The 22,211-nt window shown below is 51.5% G+C and overlaps 1 protein-coding gene across 2 annotated transcripts; it reads left to right on the forward strand.

Annotated features, from left to right (window-relative positions):
* The first annotated feature begins 7,088 nt into the window (after nucleotides 1-7,088).
* On the forward strand, nucleotides 7,089-21,196 carry Cdr2l (cerebellar degeneration related protein 2 like). 2 transcript variants are annotated; one of them, XM_055592695.1, is made up of 5 exons: nucleotides 7,089-7,167; nucleotides 14,401-14,513; nucleotides 14,816-14,964; nucleotides 16,737-16,901; nucleotides 17,884-21,196. In XM_055592695.1, the coding sequence occupies exons 1-5, from the start codon at nucleotides 7,089-7,091 to the stop codon at nucleotides 18,776-18,778; spliced, it is 1,401 nt and encodes a 466-aa protein (XP_055448670.1). In that variant the 3' UTR covers nucleotides 18,779-21,196. The 2 variants fall into 2 exon arrangements, with proteins under 2 accessions (XP_055448670.1, XP_055448671.1); XM_055592696.1 differs by having other exon boundaries at nucleotides 17,887-21,196.
* The last annotated feature ends 1,015 nt before the right edge of the window (nucleotides 21,197-22,211 follow it).

Below are 22,211 nucleotides of genomic sequence, written 5' to 3' on the forward strand. Positions count from 1 at the left end.
TCTCCATTAGTTGCCTCTCAGTAAGGATGGATACTGTCTGCATTGGCACCCTACAAGTCAAGCCTGGAGGGTTTGCACTGTAAGGAACTGAGGCAGGCACATGGACGCTCTTCCCGCCCAGCAGGACTGTGAAAATCTGAACTTCTTTCAGGATAGACAGTTGTCTAGGACAAACTCGGATGGGGCGGGGAGAAGACAACCAGATGACCTCACCCATTCAGATGTACTGAGTGCTTTACTCTGCCAGGCGCTGACCTCATGCCGGGGAAAGAACACATAGAGATCATTGGGTGACATTTCCCCTTATGTTAGAATGATGGGGAATGGGAACACTAAGAGAGCACCGCCTGCAGGAGGGGTGGGGACGCAAAAGAAAGATCCCTAGCGCCGCCTCTTTCACTTCAATCCAAGATTCAGCGTGGCTGCTGGCACAAGGAGGGCACCGACAGGCGACTGACACGCCCTCATCCTTTTCCAGGGAGGCTGCCGTGACTACAAGCAGCCGGACCGTCAACGTCAGCGCTGCCAGCGTGCGCGTCGTCATTTCCGGCCAGCTGTGCTGTGCTGGATGCGGAGGTGGAGGGCAGAGGCTAAGGGCTGAGCAGTGGCGCGTGTGTGATTCCAAGCTGTCAGATGGGCTTCCAAAGCCTCAACCCCAGACATAGCTGGGCTGGCAGCTAGGGAGTTCCATTCTAGGGAGGCTCTGAGGTCAGTGGCGGTTGGTGTTGGTGGCCCATTCCGCAGTTAGGATCTGGACTCGCATCCCCAGGACCTGGGTTTGCATCTTCGGGATCTGAGTTTGCATCCTCAGGTTTCTGGGCGTCCAAAGTACGTCTTGCTATTAGGAATCAGCACAGACCTCTAAGAAATTCTATTGCATAAGATTTGGGAAGGCATTGAAGCCTACCCAAAGGCTCTGGCTGTAAGTGCTGCACTCTGATGGCCCCAGGCATTGGTTTTCTGATGCAAATATAAGATAAAAGGCTCAGAAGGTTATCCAGGTCAGGAAATGTATTTTTGAGTCCATCCCCCGTCCAATGCCATCAGGTCCCCATCCTATGTCGCGTCGTGCCCCTCCCCCTTCTCCCATCACTGGTATCCACCTGGTTTTGACTACATGGCAGGGGCAGGTCTGAAGCTGATCCCTGAGCCTAATGGGTGGTAGCTAATCAAGACAGAGGAACTTTCTTCCTGGGAGGTAGATCTATCTCCTCACACACTAGTTTAGAGTTGGAAGTGTCACCACTCCCAGCTCTGAGCCACACTAGGTAATGGACATATCACAGGCTTGGCACATATCCTGTATTTTCATTTCTGGAGCCAGCTCACATCTCAGAGTTTCCTGTTCTCATACCCTCTGTGGCAGAGGGGCCCAAGAGGCACCCTGGCCAGCTCAGTGGTCCAGCTTCCAGCCTCATTCATCTTCGTGCCAGCCCCCTGGGATGTATGCTGAGAATCCAACTTTCTTTTACCATCCTCAGACCTGGTCCCCAGTCCTTGCTTGCCTCTGGCACTTCCAGAGCTCCATGGGGCAGCTCTGGCTCCTGGGTACCTTCCCACAGAGCTACAGGTTGACGACATGATGGGTCGGGGCAGACTGAATCTGTGAACACTCAGTGAGTTTGGGCACCTGACCAGATCCCTTTAGAACTCAATCTCAGTCCCTCAGACTCACCTCTGAATGGCATCACCACGGCCCAGTTACTAGAGCAAGTCTGTGTGGGCATCGCTCTGACGCTCCACTCAGCTCATGTGCCCGTCCAGTCAGTTAGGCATCACCTCCACCATCACCATCTCTCTCCACTTCCCTTCCCACAGCTTCATCCGTCGCACAGTTACCGCCATCCTAGGCTGTTGCAGAAGTCCCTGTGCTTGCCCTGCTTCTCCGCAATCCCATGTTGCCAAATTATCAAGCTGATATTTCACAGATGAAAATAAAAGGCCTTTTATTGGCTCATGCAGGGGTTGGCTTCTACAATTCTGACTCTAACCTCACCTCTCTGCTCACTCCACTCCAGCCGAACTGCACTTCCCACAGATCCTACTGTAAGCCAAACTCTTTTGTTCTAGGAGCTTTCGCTTTTGCTGTCTCCTGCACCTGGAACATTCTCCTGAAGAGTGTGGCAAGGCTGCCACTTTATCCTTTAAATATCAGCTCAGACATCGCCTTCGGAGGCTGTATTTACCAAACTCCTCCTTCTTCACATACCGTAGTTGGTAGCTACACAGGAGCAGAAAATGCCTATCTTTCAGTCATTTTTCTCCCTCCTCCTCTTCTTTGTCCTCAATTGCTCAAAATGACGCCAAGGTTTGCTTTCGGGGCCTTGCCATGTCACCCAGGCTGGCCTTCAACTGACTTCTACTCACGTAGACCATGCTGGCCTCAGACTTCTGGCCGTCCACCTGTCTCAGCCTCACGAGCACGGAGCTTTCAGACTTGGCTCACCATACCCCATTCTTTCTGATTTTGTGTGCATGGGCGTTTCGCCTGCACATATGCCAGGGCTCCTTGTACATGTAACGGCTGCAGAGGCCAGAATGTGTGGGATTCCCTGGGACTGCGGCGACGGAAAGTTGTGAGCCACCCTGTGGGCGCTGAGGGTCAAACCTGGGTCCCCTCGAGGACCTCCTCTCCAGCCTAAGTTTTAAATTTTGGATAACTAGACTAATGCAGTATTGTGACAGGCAAAACCATGACCCACAAAACCATGACTGTGCAAGCCCCAGATTCTTCGGGTGTTTTGCCTTGCACAGCAGAAGGGACTTTGCTGATGCAATTAAGTGAAAAAACCTCAAGACAGGAAGGTTATTGGATTGCTTAGGTGAGCCAAATGTCATTACAAAGGAGGACCATAGAGGTGGCTCAGTCTGTCAAGGAGGCTGCGTCACCAATCTGGAGGCCCGAGTTTAGTTTCTGGAAGTCGCATAAAGATGGAAGGAAGGTGAGAACCAATTCCACAAAGTTGTCCTCTGAACTCCACACACGCCATCACCATTGCACACATACACACACACACATCCTGCACACACAAAAATAGTATTAACAACATTGTAAAAGCAAAGGTCGAAATTAGATGGTGATGGCAGAAGAGGTTGAAGCAATGGAGTGCGATGAAGACACAGACCTCTTGTTCCCGTCTTTGAGGAGGGACAGCCAGCTAAGGAGCGTGGGTTGTCTGTAGGAACTAGAAAAAGGAAGGAAGCAAATCAAGGGACGCAGCTCTGCCAACACCTTGAGGCATCACAACCCACATCACACTTAGAAACCACAACTTTATGTGTTCAGCTGAGTGTGGTGGCACACACCTTTAATCCCAGCACTCCAGGCAGAGGTAGTTCCTAAGATCGAGGCCAGCCTGCTCTACAGAGTGAGTTCCAGGACAGCCAGGGTTACACAGAGAAACCCCATCTTGGAAAACAAAACAAAAATGTATGTGTTCAAGACATACATTGTCGTGAATGTTATTTATTTGAGACACTCTATTACAGAGGAATGAATACAAATATTTGTTCTTTTTGTCTGGCATTTTTTACTCATTTGTACTACATTATATATATATACTTAATTACATAAATATACCATATTGTACTTTTTATTAATATTTAATCTTAATTATGTAATTGTGATGAGGGTGCAGCTGAGTGGAGATGCCCATAGGCCAGAAGAGGGCATCAGATCCTCTGGAGCTAAGTGTTATTGGCTGTTATGAGCTGCACCATTGTGCTGGGAACTGAACTCATGTCCTCTGCAAGAGCATTGTGCGCTTAACTGCTTACCTGCTGAGCCAGATCTCCAGCCTCTAATTACTTATTTTTGTACTTGCCTATGTGTGCACATATTTTTGTATGTGCATGTGGGTGTCATAGCACGTGTGTGAAGGTCAGAGGACAACTTGTGATAGCTTGTTCTCCCAGGAAACAAATTCCCAGGGAACAAATTCAGATCATCGGCTGGATGTGGTAACACTCGCCTTTAACCCCAGCACCGGGGAGACAGAAACAAGCGGATCTCTGAAAGTTTGAAGCCAGCCTGGTCTACTAAAGCAAGTTCCAGCACAGACAGGACTACACAGAGAGATCCTATCTCAAACAACAAACCAAACCAACAAAGAAAAAACACCAGCTGTTAGGGCAGGTCATAGGCTTGGCAGCGCACCTTCCTCTACTGAGCCATCTTGCCGACCTCATCAAACGGTCTTCTAAGGTGGATTGCCCCAATGTCATTTCCTCCAGGAGGAGGGCACATTCCAGATATTCTTAGCAACGCTACTTACTTTCCATCTTTTAAATCCAAAACAAAATGTGGCAGCCATCCTGCCGAGCAGTGCGTGTTAGCTGGCTTTCTGTCACTAAGCACACACCCCAGTGAAAACCCTTGTGACACCATGCCATGGTGCTAGTGGGATCTGATAGCACATTTAGATCTTAATGGCCCAGGTTGGGTCTTGGCAGACATGCCTTTGAAGGGAGATACTAGGACTCATTCCTGTCTCTCTCTTTGTATCCTGACTGCCTGAGGTGAGCTGTGTTCTCTGCTATGTATTCTCACTACAACAGGCTGCCTTGCCAAGAGGAGCTAAGCAATGACGAACTGAAACCTTGAGCCAAACATACCCAACGTAAGTTGGTTTATCTTCGGCATTTTGTCATAGCGGTGGAACACTAACACACAGTTTATAAAAAGTGTATTTTGGCCCACCGTGTTGAAGGATTTCAGTCCAGGATCAGTTTTGGGGGCTATGGCAAGCCAGCCCATCATAACTGGATGCCATGAAACCATTCATGTCATCACCAGACCGCTGAGAAAAGGAGAAGAGGCCAGACCTCCATAGTAAGGCTACATATTCAGTGACACAAAGACCCAACACACACACACACAGCAGGCTCCATCTCTCAGATGTCACCATACTCCCAACGCCACTGCTCTGGGAGTCAGGCCCTAACACACAGGCCTGGGGAGGCAGTTCAGGCCCTAAGTATGGTAATAGGGGTATCTCATTGTGGGTTTAATTTGCATTTCAGACTAAAGAAAGGGAGGCCTGTGGTCACATGTGGACTGGGCCATTTGGATATTTTTTTCTCCTGCAAAGTGTCCGGTCAGGTCTTTAGTGCATTTTCCCCCTGGCTGTTTGCCTTTCTCCTTTGGGCTTTCGGGTCTGCTGTATTCTGGATAGGGGTCCTTTCCTGGGTATGTTGCAACATCTCTGTAGAGTGCCCCAACGATGCCCACACACGATGGGTCTCAACAAAAACTCCTACAAGGGGAGAACACTGGATGGATTAAACCGTTGCTGTCATGGGTGTAACTGGATCTAAGATTTGAGTCTCAAGCAATAAGAACTGTAAGGAGAAAAGCCAGAATACAAGTAACATCCTCAAATTCCATTGCTTCCAGCCCATTTCTAGACATGCAGGTTTTTAAACATTTAGGCTATTTTTAAAAATGTGTTATATTTCTATATTCATTTATTCTATATTTATGTGTGTGAGTGTCTGCTTGTATGTATGTATGTATGTATGTATCTACACCATGTGCGTGCCTGGAGCCCTAGGAGGGCAGAAGAGGAAACTGAATCTCCTGGAACTGGAGTTACAGATGTAACTGAAGCACATATGGGCCCTGGGAATGGATCTCCAGGTCCTCTGCAAAAAAACGAGTGCTCTAAACTGTTGAGCCATCGCCAGTCCAAGACTCAGGTCTTTAAAAGTGTGTGTGTGTGTGTGTGTGTGTGTGTGTGTGTGTGTGTGTGTTCATGTGTGTGCAGAGGGCAAAGGAAAGCCTCCCACTGTTGTTTCTCAGGGGCTGTCCACATTGTTTTTTGAAACAGGATCTTTGACTGGCCTGAAGCTCACCAAGTAGGCTAGGTTGACTGGCCAATGAGCCATCATAGATCCATCTATCTCCGCTCCCGAGCCGCCAGAGCTGGGATTACAAGAACAAGCTTTAAAACAAAACAAAACTAGTAAGCACTTTTAACGTGCCTCAGCCACGTCTTCAGACACCTTAAGGTAATGTTTAGTTTTGCTTAGTTTAGTTTACAGAAAGGCTTCCACACTGTAGCTTAGTCTGGCCTGAAACTCAAGACAATCCTCCTGCTTCCGTCTCTCAAGTCGTGTTATTAGAGGAGGGAGCCGCTGTATCTGCCTCTTTCTAATCAAATCCTGTGTATCTGTGTTGTGTGTGGGAGAGAGTTTATGAGATTGCAGATACAGAGACCAGAGGGGTCAGATTGTCCCTGGAGCTGGGTTACAGGCTTTTGGGAACTGCTTGACATGGGTGCGGAGAACAGAACTCAAATCCTCAGCAAGAGCCAAACCTGCATTCCAGGCTCTTAGAGGTATTTGTAAATTAATACCATTTAAAAGAACATTCATGGAATACCCCAATGGATTAACACGTTCTGCGAAGTGAGAACCACTGTGAACAGCGGACAGACCCTTGCTCTCAGGAAAGCCAGAAGGACAGATAACAAACAAACAAAATAATTCCAGATGGACGGAAACAAAAGTCGTACGTGGAGGAAAAGCAGGGCAGAGGCTTGGTCCAAGCAATTCCCGGACCAGGACAGCAGGAAGGTCCGCGCCCTCGGTCCCGCCCCCTATTTGCATACGTCTTACGATTGGCCTCCGGCGGCAGGCCCCACCCCTCAGAGCTGGCGGCCTGGGAAGCTGCAAGCGGGCCCGGGCGGAGATGCAGCGGCGGCTCCGGGTGTCGCGGTGCGGGCCGGGCGGTGTGCGGGCCGGAGGCGGGCAGGGGGTGCCCGCCGCAGCACCCGCACTCTCCTGACGCCCCAACCCTGCAGGCGGCCCCGGGTCGCCCCAGCCATCGTCCCGCTCTGCAGTCCCCACCCCTCCGCCCTTTGTGCCGCCGCCACCCGGCGTCCCCCGCTCGTCGGGACCCGGGGCGCGCGGGAGCGAGAGGCCCCGCTGGGCGCACGGTCGGTAGCGGATGGCGGGCGGCAGGCGCAGGGGCGCTGCAGCTCGAGCCCGCGACGTTGGAAGCCCCGGCCGCCTTCGCCGCATTGTCCCGGGCTGCGAGCCCAGGCCCTGAGCTGCCGCAGCGCCCGCCCACCGCCACCCGCGGGGCCATGCGGAGAGCCGCCGGGATGGAGGACTACTCCGCAGAGGAGGAGGAGTCCTGGTACGACCATCAGGACCTGGAGCAGGGTGAGCGCGGCGGGGAGGGAAGCGGCGTACGCTCCGAGACCCCTGGCCACTACCCCATTGTTGGGCGGTATCACCTAGAAAAGGGCTGGGCTGGACCTGGTGCGCCCAGCAGAGCACGATGCGTCTTGAAAATGGGGACGTGGACCGAGAGGGGCGCTGCCCTGGAAGATGTGGACGCAGTAGAGGGAGACCTGCAAAAGTGTCCAGATGGCAGGGCAAACATCGCGCTTCTCATCTTAGTAGCAGCAACTACTTGGGTGTCCCTAGTGGGATATTCTTAGGGGGCCTGGGTACTAGGTGGAATGGGAGTCTTGGGGCCCCCGCAGGAGATTCCTGGGTACTTTGCTAAGAGTGCACTGTATGTTGAGATAAGTCATCTCTCCAGATCAGCAGCACCTGTCCTGGCCGGAATTTCTGAGCTCTAAGACTTCGAGAAAGTTTCCCCAACATCCTTCCCTCTGCCCACAGAGGGGGTGGTGCAGGGAAGCCAGAAGTCTCCAGTCTGCCTTCCTGAGAGAGGTGTCCCCTGGTCCTTCCCTTCACTAGGCTTCCACCCGAGTGGCTCAGGATTTGGATGGGGTCCTTTAGAAATTTTAGACTTCCTGCAAATGGGAGCGTTCTGTGGCTGTCATCGGAGGTCCCAGAGAATGATTGAAAGGGTTTAGAAACTGGTGATGAGGTGGCTAAAGTGACATCACTGAGAGGAGAGGTGGAGCATCTTGACAAGAAGAAGGCCTGAGAGGGACAAGGAGTGGGGCCTTCCGGAGTAGAGTTGGTCCCACCCTCTTCTCTGCCTAGGCGCCTGTTTTGCTGATACCCTGAGGGTGAGGAAACATATAAGGAGAAGGGACCTTCCCACAGTCACCCAAAAGCCCTGAGGTATTAAAACACAAGCCTGGCACAGTGTGTGCTGTGGAGGCCCAGAGTCCTGGTTTTGCCAGGCTGGGAAGCATTCACTTGGATCCTGGAGCCTTTGTCTCCTGACCCACTTCCCCACACAGCCAAGCTTCACCTGCAGATGAAGGGGCTGTCTCTGTGCTTGTCAGTGAGGCAGAACCTTGGGAAACCTGTGTAGGATGGAGGGTGGAGGGCTTGACATTGCTGTGCAGTGAGCTGCCCCATGCCCTTGTGCCACCTCTTCCCTGTCCTGGCCACAACCCCATGACCCCTAAAACTTTTCCGCTCCGTAAACACCTCCATCGTCCTGGGACCAGGGCACAGTCACAGCCCCGACCCTCTAGGTGTGCAAGCGGAGGGGGCTCTTATATGTTGTAAGTGATTATGGGATGGCTTCCTGGGAGAGGCTAGCTCAGAAGGAAAGATAAAAAGCTGAGTTCTGGGGAAGGTAGCCTCTAGGGGAGGCAGATGCTAATACCATGGCAGTCTCATTTAGTTCCCACACCCCTAATGAAGGCTTGGCACTATGCCCAGCCCAGATGTGGGAGGAAGAAGCCCAGGAGTAGGGGTGGGAGATGTGTGGCTTCTGGTGAGGGACATGAATTGCCATTTCAGGGGCACTAAAGTGCCCCACACTTCCCCCCCCCCCCCCACTTCTTGGGTCCTACTGGTCTGGCCTGCAGCTCCAGGTGTAGACAGAGCCCAGGAACCAGGGGACACCCAGTAATGAAACACTTTGTGAAGAAGTGGAACTTCTTGCCAGCAGCTGTGTCTAGGGATGGAATCTCTGCCCTCCTGATCCTGAATTTCAGCAGAGGAGGAGGAAGTGGCAAGTGAGAGTGACAGCCCCTTCAGCAAAGAGCTTTGAGCTGGAGGGCAGAGGAAGGAAGAGGAAGGCATGTATGCAGGCGGAAGGGATGTTTGTACCGAGGAATGGGACCAAATGAAGGACAGGGGAAGTCGGGGACAAAGGAAGTCCTAGCCACTCAGCTCTGCATGCCAGGCCAGGAGGGCTGGGTGACAGGGTGAAGCGCCTGCCAAAAGGCAGTCCTGTCAGAGGTCCCATGTTTGTGTTCCTCTTCCCTGTACTTGGTCTCCAGATTCTTCCCATGGGCTCTGTGGACGCCTCTGGATGACCCACACGTGGGGTATCCTTCCTGCCTAATTTCCCTTACCCTAGACTAAGCCCCAACTTCATTTCCCAAAGAGATTGTCCCTAAAGATCGTGTGGCTCTGTCCCAGAGACAGGAGGTGGCCAGGACGGGTGGGGGCTTCGATTGGCTAATGTTCCCTCTACCCACTGCCATGAGCACCTGTAAAAATAGAAAAAGTCATGAATTAATTATTAAGCACTGGCTCTTCCTTTGCGTTTCCCCTCCTCCATCTGTGACCACCTCTGTCCAGGCTGAGGGATGGCTGCTGAGTCACAGATTTTGAGACCTGACCTCCCTTCCTGCCTAGCCTGACCTTGAGTCTCGAGTCCTGCCCCCATCCCCCAGGAAATGTTCTGACTACTAAGGAAAGGGATGACCCTCCTCCACCCTGGTCACCCCCAAAGGCCTTTCTGAGTTCCTGACTCTTGTGTCCTGTGGGGCAGGACCCCCAGATCTACCAGCTGGTGTTTTCCACCTCAATCATCCTTTTTTACCTTTGTCCATCTTGGCCTATCCCTTGTCCCTTTCTGGCCCCTCTGTCAATGTCTGTCCTGTGATGGGATTCCAGGGTTTCTTTTATTTTCTCTGAAGCATTGTCTTATATACAACCAGTTAGAGCCCCCAGTGGAAGCCCCAGAGAGTCCCTAGGGACAGGCAGGGGAGGTGGCAGCCCAGGCTCAGTACCTTCCCTGGTTTGGTCAGAGCCTGTTAACCCAACCATGACAGGCTGTTTGTTTCTCTGGGCTTGCATAGTGTTCAGCTAGCCTCTATGCTCCCCAGCACCCAGGTCAACCTTTCCTGAGCCCAGAACTGCCACTATCCTTCAGCAAGCTGCCTTCCCTAGGACTTGGTTCCTCTCAGTCCCCTGCTATCCAGCTCTGGACTCCTCCCATCACCCTCAAGGCAGCTCTGACCAGCTCTTGCCTTGTGATCCAGTTTCCCTGAGATTCTCCAGAGCTCCACCCAGGCAGCTTCCTCTCTCTCTCTCTCTCTCCCTCCCTCCCTCCCTTCCTTTCTTCATCATCCCTGGATTACTTGGTGGCCAAGTCAGATTTGCAAGGCAATCTTTGATCGTCTCTCTCTTCATGGTGTGGCATACTCCCCCACCCCACCCTCACTGGGACACCAGCCTATGAATTCACGAAGCCCAGCTTCTGGAAGGAGGAGCATGATATTGAAATTGCCCTGGGCCTTCTCTTGTTCCTGTGGCTTTGAATTCTGCTCAAGCTGCAAGGTCTTGTCACTGGCTACCCAGGTATATGGTATGGCAGTGGTCACTTCCTAGACCCCCTAACAGTCCCAAGGCCTGAACACTTAGGAAGGTGAACAAAGCCATCCTGTTACAGACTGGGAAGACCATGAGGGTCCCTCAAAGCCAACCACCCCATGCCACCCCTGCTATTCCCCAGCACATGATAGATCACAAGGCTGTCATTCAGTAATCGGAGCACTGGGCTTCAAACTTTGTAGCCATCTCCAGACTTTGGCCCAACATATATAAATCCATACAGAAAGTGTCCTCAACTGCCTTACTGGGTGTACATTAGGTGACCTGGCCTTTTGGCATCTTCATTGTGCAGGTTACTTGCCCCGAGCTATGGAGTTTGCATCTGATTTAGTTTTGTTTCCTTCAGGAGAACTGTCTTTGTCCCAGGCTGTGTCATTACAGTCTAGCTAGAGGGGAGCTGGTGTGGTCTGCTTCCTGGTGACATCAGGACACAGAGCTCTCCTCTCCGATTAATTTAGCTCTAGAGGCCCCATTCTGGCTATTTGGAAACCTCATCCCTGTTCTGAGCTTGTTTGTATCCTACAACTTGGGAGACACAGGTGATGTGATCAGGGGTTTAAAGTCATCCTTGGCTATGTATCAAGGAAAACCTGGACTACATGAGACCCTACCTCAGACAACAACAAAAGTTGCTGGGGATGTAGCTCAGTTGGCAGAATGCCTGCCTAGTGTGCAGGAAGCCCTGGGTTTGATTCCCCGACGCCACATAAAAACAGGTGCTGCAGCACATCCCTGCAGTGCCAGCACTTAGGAGGTGCAGGCAGAAGGATGAGAGTTCAAGGTCACCCTCAGCCTTTTTGAGTTTGAGGCCAGCCTGAGCTACAAGATGCTCTGTCCTTAAGGAAAAAAGAAGAGAATTTTACCCTCATTGTGAGAGCACCTTTAGGCCTGTTCCTGATAAGGCTTGGCCTTTTGTCTAGGTCCAGTAGCTAATGGGGCTTCTCTGGCTTTCACAAGGAACACCAGTCCTGTTCTTGACTTAACTGAAAGAACACAGGACGCTCTGCCCTCTAACCCATCCAGTGTCCCCACTCCATAAGGCTCCAAGAGGAAGGCCTTACCTGGGCCTGTCTGCTGCACAGTAGAAGGTGTAGCCGAAACAACCACATATCTAAACCTTGCTTGGGGGTGGGGGCAGAAAGCTCTTCTGTCTTGGAGGGAAGGCAGAGCTATCATTATATGTAAAAATAGCAGCACGTCTTATTGGCCCCAGAAGAGTTGCTTTTACAAATCTTGGTCCAGATTTACACCATAAGCCTAGAAAGGAGGCTGCTGTAACAAACAGCCTCATAACATTAAATAATAATACTAAATCAGAGCTTTCCTGCTTTGGGCAGAATGGATTGCATAGGCCTACTGTTTGCCCCACTAATTCTGTTTCTAGGAAAGTGTTCTCACGAAACATGATTTAGCCTGGTGTGATGGCCATAAATCCCAGCACTTGAGAGACAGAGGCAGGCGGATAGCTGTTCAAGGCCAGCCTGGTCAACAAAGCAAGTCCAGGACAGCCATCGCTACACACAGAAACTCTGTCGCAAACAAACAAGCAGTGATTTGCACTAAGGGTTTTGGTTTTTGTTGTTTTGGTTTTTCAAGATGGGGGGGTTTTCTGTGTAGTGTTGGCTGTCCTAGAACTCAGTCTGTAGACCAGGCTAGCCTCCAACTCACAGATCCACCTGCCTCCGCCTCCCAAGGGCTGGGATTAAAAGTGTGCACCACCACTGCCCGAGTGCAATATGGTTTTAATGCAATGAAGTTAACCCTAGTTTGACTTTTATTTTTCAGTACTAGGCATGAGTTCGGATCCTCACACACCCCAGGCAATCGTGTTACTGTGTCCATCGTTGAACTACATCCCCTGCCTTTTTTTTACTGTTTGCTGTTAGTGATTTTTTTTTAACAAGCATTATAAAATTCTGTGTATGAGTATTTGGCCCACATGTATGTATGTGTACCATTTGAGTGCCTAGTGCCCAGAGAAGCAAGAAGAGGGCATTGGATCCCCTGGGACTAGGGTTACCAACAGGTGTGAGCTGCCATGAGGGTTCTGGGAACAGAACTCCGGTCCTCTGTAAGGACAGTGCTCTTGACCACTGAGTCATCTCCAGCACATTGGTGTGAAGTGTTTAAGACAGGGTCTCCCCCTGTAGTCCTGACTAGCATGGAAGCTGAGGCCAATCCTCCTGTCTCAGCCTCAAAAGTGCTAGGATTACAGGCATGAGCTACCACGCCCAAACTCTACCTACTTTTAACTTTTTATTTTAAGGCAGTGCCTCTGAGTTGCCTGAGCTGGCCTTGAACTTGTGGTCCTCTTGCCTCAGCCTCCTGAGTAGCTGGGGTCTTGGCCGGTGGCATAGTTACACAATTTAGGTGTTTTGTTTTGTTTGTTTTTGTTTTTAGCCTCATGTAACTCAGGCTTGCCTTGAATAAACCCTGTATCAAAGGATGACCTTGAACTCCTGGTCCTTCCACCTCAACTCCTCAGTGCTGGATTGCAGGTGTGCACTTCCTCACACAGTTCAGGCAGCACCGGACACTGAATCCAGGGCTTTGTGCCTGCTACGCCAGCACTCTGCCCCCTGAGCTTCCTCCCCACACCCAGTTTTGGTTTGGGGGTTTTGTCTTGTTTTGTTTGAGGCAGAATCTCATGTGGCCTAGGTTGGCCTCAAACTCCTGAGCCTCCTGCCTCAATTTTCAAGTTCTAGGGTTATAGTCCTGTACACCACACTTGGCCCATAGTTTCACTTTTAATAAGGAAAATACTCAAAGACACTCTAAGCAGCCAACAATAAGGATTATCAAGACAAAAGTGTTTAGAGCCTGTACACAAGAGGCAATAGCATTTTCTGCATTCACTAATAGTGCACTTACAGCTCTACCCACGAAGCTACCGCGATGCACTTTTATAGAAGAGCTGGGACAGACTAGACATGGCTCTGTTTACACAAAGCATATTTGTATTACATTGTGTGTGTGTTGTGTACATATATGTATATGTACGGGAAAGTATGTGGAGGTCAGAGGACAACCTGTAGGAGTTGGTTCTGTTCTGCCATGAGGGTCCTGGGGATTGAACTCAGGTAGATTCAGCAGCCGTGTTCTTTATCCCCCTGAGCCATCTCACTGGTCTAGTTTTGTTTCTTTTTTAGATTGTGTGGTGTGCGTGTGTGTGTCTGATGTTGGTGCCCCATGAATGGGAGAGGAGGATGTTTGAGTGCCTGAAACTGCAGTACAGACAGTTGTGATTGCCTGCTGGGAACAAAACTCTGGTTCTCTGCAAGAGCAGCAACAAGCTCTTGACTGCTGACCTACCTCTCTAGATGATGAGGATGATGATGATGATTTGAGACACGGTTTCACTGTGTAGCCCTGGCTTGACCTCAGTCTCACAGACACCCACCTGCCTTTGCCACCAAGTGCTAGGATCAAAGGCGTGCGCCAAAGCACCCAGCTCAATTAATTTTCTATTGTTGGCTTTTCACCTTTTCTGCCTATGTGGTTTTTTTGTTTTGTTTTATATCAAGCATAAAGAGATACCAAGCTGGTTGGTACCACATGTCTACAATCCTAACTTAGAGGAAGCTGAGGCAGAGATCCAGGATAGCCTGGGCTCCGCAGTAAGATCCTGTCCAAACAAAACCAAACCAGAGACCTTAAGGAGGAGAAGGGAATAAGCCTCAAGCTTATAGGAAAAGACATTTCAGATGGAAGTGATGACGATGGCACAGAGGCTCAGCCCTGGCTTCCATCTCTAGCCAGGCTGGGGCTTCTGAGAGTAACCTAAGTCAGGGTGACTAAAGTCACCAAGAGCCCAGCCATAGGTGAATGCCAGGGCCTTACTGAGGGCTCTCTGACTTCCTCGCTCTGTTCTTTGCCCTGGCCCCCTCTCTCCAGACCTGCACCTGGCCGCTGAGCTCGGGAAGACCCTGCTGGAGAGGAACAAGGAGCTGGAGGAGTCCCTGCAGCAGATGTACTCCACCAATGAGGAGCAGGTGCAGGAGATTGAGGTGAGGGAGGGGCCTCCGGCCCTGCACTGCTTCAAGGCCTCTGGCCCTGGCCTGTGTGTGCCTTTGTACAGCTTGCAAAATGCATCCCAGCCTTGCCCTCATGGTTCAACCCCTGCCCACCAATTGCAAGGCAGCCCACTACACCATGGTCTTCACCACACCGCCCCTACCCCCCAACCCCTGGCTCAGTTGAACACAAACCTCTCAAAGCCCATCGGCCTAGGAGTGGTAAGAGGGCCAGCCAGCGACTTCTGCCCCTGCCTCATTGTAAAGGTTTGTTCCACCCTCACCTCCTCCCCTAGTACTTGACCAAGCAGCTGGACACACTGCGTCTCGTGAATGAGCAGCATGCCAAAGTGTACGAGCAGCTGGACCTGACGGCCAGAGACCTGGAGCTGACCAACCAAAGGCTGGTGTTGGAGAGTAAGGCTGCCCAGCAGAAGATCCACGGGTGAGGGCTGGGATGGTGAGGGGAGGCCCACGGGTGTGCGGACTGGTCGGGAGACTCTTCTAGAAGGCAATGATAAAGGGCCTGGGACTGTAGTGAGGCCATCCATCCATGTCAGCTCTGCGTGCTTAAACATCTATTCTACAACAACCAGCATTCCACTCCCGTCCACCTCCCTTTCTTTTATTTGGTTTTTCCAGACAAGGTTTCTCTTCGTAGCCCTGGCTGTCCTGAAACTCACTCTGTAGACCAGGCTGGCCTCAAACCCACACAGATCTGCCTGCCTCAGCCTCCCCAAGCACTAGGAATAAAGACATGCACCACCACCGCTGCCACCACCACCATCACCAACTGACCCTTCCTTTCCAAGATTTATTTTTACTCTGCCTATGTGAGTGTTTTGCCAGCATGTATGTCTGTGTACCACATGTGTGCCGTGTCCTCTGAGGCCAGGAGAGGGTGTGGGATCTTCTGCAGCTAGAGTTACAGACGGTTGTGAGCCACTGTGTGGGTGGTGGGAACCAAACCCAGGTCCTCTGCAAGGGCAACAAGTGCTCTTAAGCACCGAGCTATCTCTCTAGCCCCAAACAACTGATGGGTCAAAAGTCACCCATGCACCAGGCTCAGTTTGAGGTACTAGAGATCCTGCGACCGTGACCTGCCCTCTGGGACCCACAGATGAGAAGGAGGGCAGACATGTAAATGTGTCACTGCAGTGCACAGTGGTCGTGACAGAGGGGTGTGCAAGAACCTGGGGTGGGGTTGGGGAAATGGCCTGGTTACTAAAGGGCTTGCTGCACAGGCTTGAGGACATGAGTTTAGGGGCTGAAGAGATGGCTCAGTGGTTAAGAGCACTGTCTGCTCTTCCAGAGGACCTGAGTTCAATTCCCAGCACCCACATGGTGGCTCACAGCCATCTATACTGGGATCTGATGCCCTCTTCTGGCGTGCAGGTGTGCATGCAGTCAGAGTACTCACATGTATAAAATAACTAAATCTTGAGAGAAAGTGAAAGAACCTGAGTTCAAGCCACCATGTAAAATATAGGTTGCAATAACATGCATTTGTAGTTCTAAACCAAGGAGGGGGTGATGGGTGGATCCTGCCTTAGCTGAATAAACAGCCCCTGGGTTCTTGTGGAAGCCTGTCTCCAAAACAGAAGGTGGATAACTGGTTGAGGTATGATACCCAAGGTCATGCTCTGGCCTCTGCATGTACTCCCCTCCATGAACATACACACAGATACAAAAGGGTCAGAGGTGGCTGAGGAGCAATGACTGGTGGGATGCGTAGGCAAAGGGCAGGACCTTGGATATGGCAGAGCGTTCTCTGACCTTAACACCAGACAGCATGCTCAAAATGGTCTGTTTGTCCTTAACTCCATGTCCTCCATCTACAAAGACCCCGGGCTGCTGAGAGGAGGCTGTCCCTGTCTCCTGAAGGCTTCCCCCAGGTGGGGCTTGAGAGATGGCTAAGAAGTTAAGAGTGCTTATTGCTCTGGGACCAGAGTTTGGTTCCCAGCACCCACCGTTTTGGTTCCAGGGGATCCAACTTCATCTTTTGGGTTGCTCAGGCACCTGCATACACACACACACACACACACACACACACACACACACACCCCTAAAAATCAATCTTAACATTTTGGTTGTGAGCCCAGCTTTTAATGGCTGAGGCATCTCTTCAGCCCTAACAATCTTTACCAAAAAAAATGCAAAAATAAAATAAATAAAAATAAAACTATGTCCCCCATACCTGTCCTCATCCTCTTCCAGGCTGACAGAGACCATTGAGCGTCTCCAGTCCCAGGTTGAGGAGCTGCAGGCCCAAGTAGAGCAGCTGCGAGGCCTGGAACAGCTTCGGGCTCGCCGGGAAAAGCGGGAGCGCAGGAGGACCATCCACACCTTCCCCTGCCTGAAGGAGCTGTGCACAAGTCCTCGGTAGGCAAGGGTCCTGGTATGTCTTAGAATCCCAAGAGCACTGGCTGCGGGATGAAGGAGAAGGGGCACAGTGGCTGGGAAGGAGGCCTGTGTCTGGTCCAAGCCCCGGGATGCTTGCTAAGGACAGCCGTGGGTGTTACTTTGCTAACACAGGTCATCACCTCCATGTCAGATGAGAAAAACCTAAGCCTGGCAGCTACACGGCTCATCCAAGGCCGTGTGTTCAGCACAGCCAGGCAGCACTATACCTCTCGATTCCCATCAAACCTTAATTCAGCAACCACTTACTGTAAGAATACAGGCCTGGGGATGTAGCTCAGCTTTACAGGCACTTGCCTACAAGTGTGTTACCCCGAGTTCCACCCCCAGCCTAAGACAGGAGAAAGACAGATTGATGGAGAAGATCAGGGTGAGGCTGGAGCCAGAGTTCGGTTGGAAGGCTCCTTGTCTAACCTGCAGGGGGCCTTGAGTTTGATCCCCAAAACCTTATAAACGGTCTGGTGAGCACACTTGTGATCCCAGCACTCACAAGGTGGAGGCAGGAGAATCAAGAGGTCAAAGTCATCCTCAAGGCCAATTTGGCTGTATAAGACCCTTTAAAAAAAAAAAGAAAAGTTAAAAAAATAAGGAGTGTGAGTGGAAACTAGGTCCAGGGCTGCACTAGAACAGGCCTCGGGGTCTAGAGGAAGGGAGATTGCTAGAACCTAGACAGTACGGAGAGGTCTGTCTGGCCAGCACCGAACAGGGAGAGACACACCTGGAGATCCTCCCTTGTTCCAGCCTTGGCCCTTCCCCATGCCTCCCAGGGTTGAAGAACCCTGGGTAAGTCTTATGAGTCATCAGTCGTCCTCAGACACACACAGCCAGGAGAGAAAGGGGAGTAGGGGGTGGAGGATGATTCAGAGGGTCAGAAGGAAGAGTTAGAGCAGTGTCTGATACTTTGGTCCAGGGCCTTGGCCAACTTCCGCTGCCTGGTCCCCAGCAGGTGTGAGGATGCCTTCCGCCTACACAGTTCCTCGATGGAGCTGGGCCCTCGGCCCCTGGAGCAGGAAAACGAACGACTTCAGACCTTGGTGGGGGTGCTACGGTCCCAGGTGAGCCAGGAGCGACAGCGCAAGGAGCGGGCAGAGCGCGAGTACACAGTGGTGCTCCAGGAGTACACGGAGCTGGAGCGACAGCTGTGTGAGATGGAGGGCTGCCGCCTGCGTGTGCAGGAGCTGGAGGCGGAGCTGCTGGAGCTGCAGCAAATGAAGCAGGCCAAGACCTACCTGCTGGCCCGGGAGGAGCACCTGGCCGAGGCGTTGCTGGCGCCCCTCACTCAGGCTCCTGAGGCTGATGACCCCCAGCCGGGCAGTGGAGATGACAGCAATGCCCAGGATGGTGTCTCCTCACCTGCAGCCTCCCCCAGCCACGCAGTGCGCAAGAGCTGCAGTGACACAGCACTCAATGCCATAGTGGCCAAAGACCCAGCCAGCCGTCATGCTGGCAACCTCACGTTGCATGCCAACAGTGTGCGCAGGCGCGGTATGTCTATCCTGAGGGAGGTGGATGAGCAGTACCACGCGCTGCTGGAGAAATATGAGGAGCTGCTGAGCAAGTGCCGGCAGCATGGTGCTGGGGTGCGGCACGCGGGCGTGCAGACCTCGCGGCCCATCTCTCGGGACAGCTCATGGAGGGACCTACTAGGGGGTGAGGAGGGCCAGGGAGAGGGCAAGGCGGGTGAGAAGAGCCTAAGCCAGCACGTGGAGGCTGTGGATAAGCGGCTAGAGCAGAGCCAGCCCGAGTACAAGGCGCTCTTCAAAGAGATCTTCGCCAGGATCCAGAAGACCAAGGCCGACATCAATGCCACCAAAGTCAAGACGCACAGCAGCAAGTGACCCCACTGTAGGTCTGCAGCCTCCCTCTGCCTCCTCGCCGGAGGGAGGGCTCCCTCATGCCTGGATTCCCTCTGCCTCCTCGCCGGAGGGCTCCCTCATGCCTGGATGGCAGCCTCTTGGCAAGTGAGAGGGCCCCTTACTCAGCAATATATCACAGCAGGTGGCTGGAGCGGAAGAAGGGGCCCTCTCTGATTTGGGGACACAGCCTGTTTCCTGCTGGTGGCTCTGCTCACCTGTCCTGCCTCTCTTGGCCACTTTGCTTCAGCTTGAAGGCACAGCTTAGTTTAAAAGCCAAACACTCCACCCCACCTGGCCACTGTCCCTGAGGGCTTTTCAGCTTCCTCAACCCTCTGTTTCTGAACCCCAAGCCTCACTCTCAGATTGTCCCCAGTCTTCTGCAAGCCTTTTTGGCTTAACTGATTTCTTTTTTTTTACCCTTCCAAAGTTGCTTTTCTGAGAGATTTGCAATGCAAGGTCTCCTTAAGCCTTGCCACAACTGGAAACACTTGAAAGGGAATCTCAGAGCCAGCCATTGCTGGTGTCTGGGGTCTCCTAGACCATCCACTGCTTCTTGCCAGCCACAACTGTCATTCCCTTAGCACCAGCTGTACCTCTCCCAGAGTTCTGAGCAGGGCGCAGATGGCTCCCACCTTGCTGAGCAGAAAGTTTTAGCTAGGCCCGAGTGTACCCACTCCGGCCCTGGCAAAGACCCTCAGCTCACCACACATCTGTAGCCAGTCTGAACAGCGGAAGAGGGAGCCCTCAACAGCCATACATGGGTAGTGTCCCTTCCTCTCAGAGCCAACCTCCTCAAGTTCCATTCCTGGAAATACTATGGGCATGAAGCTTTCCAGGGGCTCGGAGGGTAGGAAGTGCCCCAAGCCTGCACACCACCTCTGCTTTCCTTCCTTTCCCTGCGCCTGCCCCATCTCAGGGACCATGATGTCTCATCCACTCCTCACTTCCTCAGGCCAGCCCTGGTACAGTTCACATCTGCAGCCTTCTGAATGTCCTGTGCAAGTGTCACCAACCCAGGTCCTAGTGTCCAACTCTATCCTTCACCAGGGACTGTAGGATCCTTATTCCATGTTGAGTTTTTTGTTTTCTTTTTGTTTGGTTAGTTGAGTTATTTTGTTTTGTTTTTTTAGTTTAGTTTAGTTTTGTTTTGTTTTGTTTTGTTTCGAGACAGGGTTTCTCTGTAGCCTTGGCTGTCCGGGAACTCACTCTAGACCAGGCTGGCCTTGAACTCAGAGATCTGCCTGCCTCTGCCTTTCAAGTACTGGGATCAAAGGTGTGCAATGCCACCACTGCCCATCCCTTACATTGAGTATTCTTTTCTTTTTGGTTTTTCGAGATGGGGTTTCTCTGTGAAGCCCTGGCTGTCCTGGACTGGCTTTGTAGACCAGGCTAGCCTCTGAGATCTGCCTGCCTCTGCCACCCCGAGTGCTGGGACTACAAGCATCTGCCACTGTGCCCAGCTATCTTGATTATTCTTAAGTTGAAGAAGTTTCTTCTTTCCCACCTTCCTACAGAATGCCTGCTCTCTACCTCCCGCCTTTATGGGAGTGGTTTTTGAGGTCTCACCTGGGTCAAGGGTTCAGTATTTTAGTCTAGGACTTCAGAAAGTCAGGGTCCATCTAAGAGATGCCTAGGTCCCCAGCCTGCCCTCTGGTTCCTTCTGCCACCCTTCCCAAGACCCTGTAAATCAAAGGAGCCATACAATCCAGTGGGAGGCATTGACTTTGGCCTCGGCGCTGGGAGCCCAGTGGGAACCGTCACGCCTTACCTTTTTCTAATGGGTAAAGGGGCTTTCTTATCAAGCATGTCTGACATCCCCGGAGAGGCTACATCGCTCCAGGTGGCACTGTGATGCCAGCTGGCAGCTGGATCCTTCTGTTCATGTAACTTGGAACCGTTTGTCCTTTGGGGCTGGGCACCCCCAAGCCCTCTATATGTCTCTGTCATCTGGGGATAGAGGAGGAACTCAGGCCCACTCACTTCCCCGGTTCTGTAGCCGCTGACCAGTGTCACCTTCGAAGTATACATGAGAGAAATATATTTACAAATGCTTTATTCTCTTCTTTAATAAAAAGAAAAAATGCACCAGTATTCTAAAGGCAGGGGTGACCCTGGGGCCATCGTCTCGTCTCTGCGCCTCACAGGCTTGCCTCCTGTCATTCACCACTGCAGGTGAGGGTGTATCTGAGCTCTGCACCCCTGAGCTCCGCGTTTCTTTGAGGTCACTGTGGCCCCTGAACTCTCAGCTTTTTCTTGATTGCTTGTCCATCATTAGACAGCTCTTGGAGAGGTCTGTGCGTGTCTGTGCAGAACCAGCTTTGCCAAGCACGCTGATGAACAAAACACAAAGGGTCTGTGTTGCCCTGGAGTGTACATTCTGGCTTGGGGAGATTCCCCCAAAGCAACTACAAATAAAATCAAGGTGATCTAACCGTAGCCAGGAAGGTGGTGCTAGCTCAGACACGGCATTCAAGATCATCAAGTTGTGTGGGGACTGCTGACGCCTTCAGCTTTTTCTTCTCAAGCGCTGGGATTATAGGCATTTGCGGCCACACCCAGTTTATTTGGTGCTGGAGACGACCCAGGGCTACGTGCTTGTCAGACAAACACTGTCACTGGGCCCCGTCCCCAGCCTCTCTGATTCTTACCTTTTTTTTTTTTTTCTTTTCCCTTGAGGCTGAAGTCAGCAGTTAAGAGTACTTTTTGTTCTTACAGAATACCTGGACTTGGTTCCCAGCACCCACAAAAAGGATTGCAATGATCTGTAACTCCAGTTTCAGGGGATCCAATGCCCTCTTCTGGCTCCTGCAGGCACCAGGCATGTACATGGCACACATGTATGCATAAAGGCAAAACACCCATACACAACAACAGTTAACAAAATGTAACTAAAAAGAAAAATAAAATTAAAAAAAAAAAACAGAAAATGGACAGGGTAGCACTATGTTGACCAGGCTGGCTGGAACTCAGATTCACCTGCCTTTCTCTCCCAAGTGTTGGGATAAAAGAGGTTCACCACTATGCTCTGCCCCACTTTTTTTTTTTAATCTTAATATGTATAGACTATAGATAGAATATATGAGAAGATAAGTTTTAAAAAGTAGGGGGCTGGAGAGATAGCTCAGTGGTTAAGAGCATTGGCTGATCTCCTGGGACTCACATCAATTCCCAGCACCCACATGGCAGCTCACAGCTGTCTGTAACTCCAGTTCCTCACACAGGCAAAACACCGGTGCACATAAAAATAAATTTTTATTTTAAAGAGTCATAGAGGGGCCCACGAGGTGACTTGGCATGTAAAAACGACTCCCTTGGATTGTCCTCTGACTTCCACACTAGCACCTTGTAAAATAAATGTAAGAAAATGACTGAAAACATTTTTTAAAGTCATGGGGGCCTGCAGGCTCCTGTAAAT

This window comes from Psammomys obesus, unplaced genomic scaffold, assembly GCF_907164565.1.
Source record: "Psammomys obesus unplaced genomic scaffold, mPsaObe1.curated_primary_1811, whole genome shotgun sequence".
NCBI classification, from domain to species: domain Eukaryota; kingdom Metazoa; phylum Chordata; class Mammalia; order Rodentia; family Muridae; genus Psammomys; species Psammomys obesus.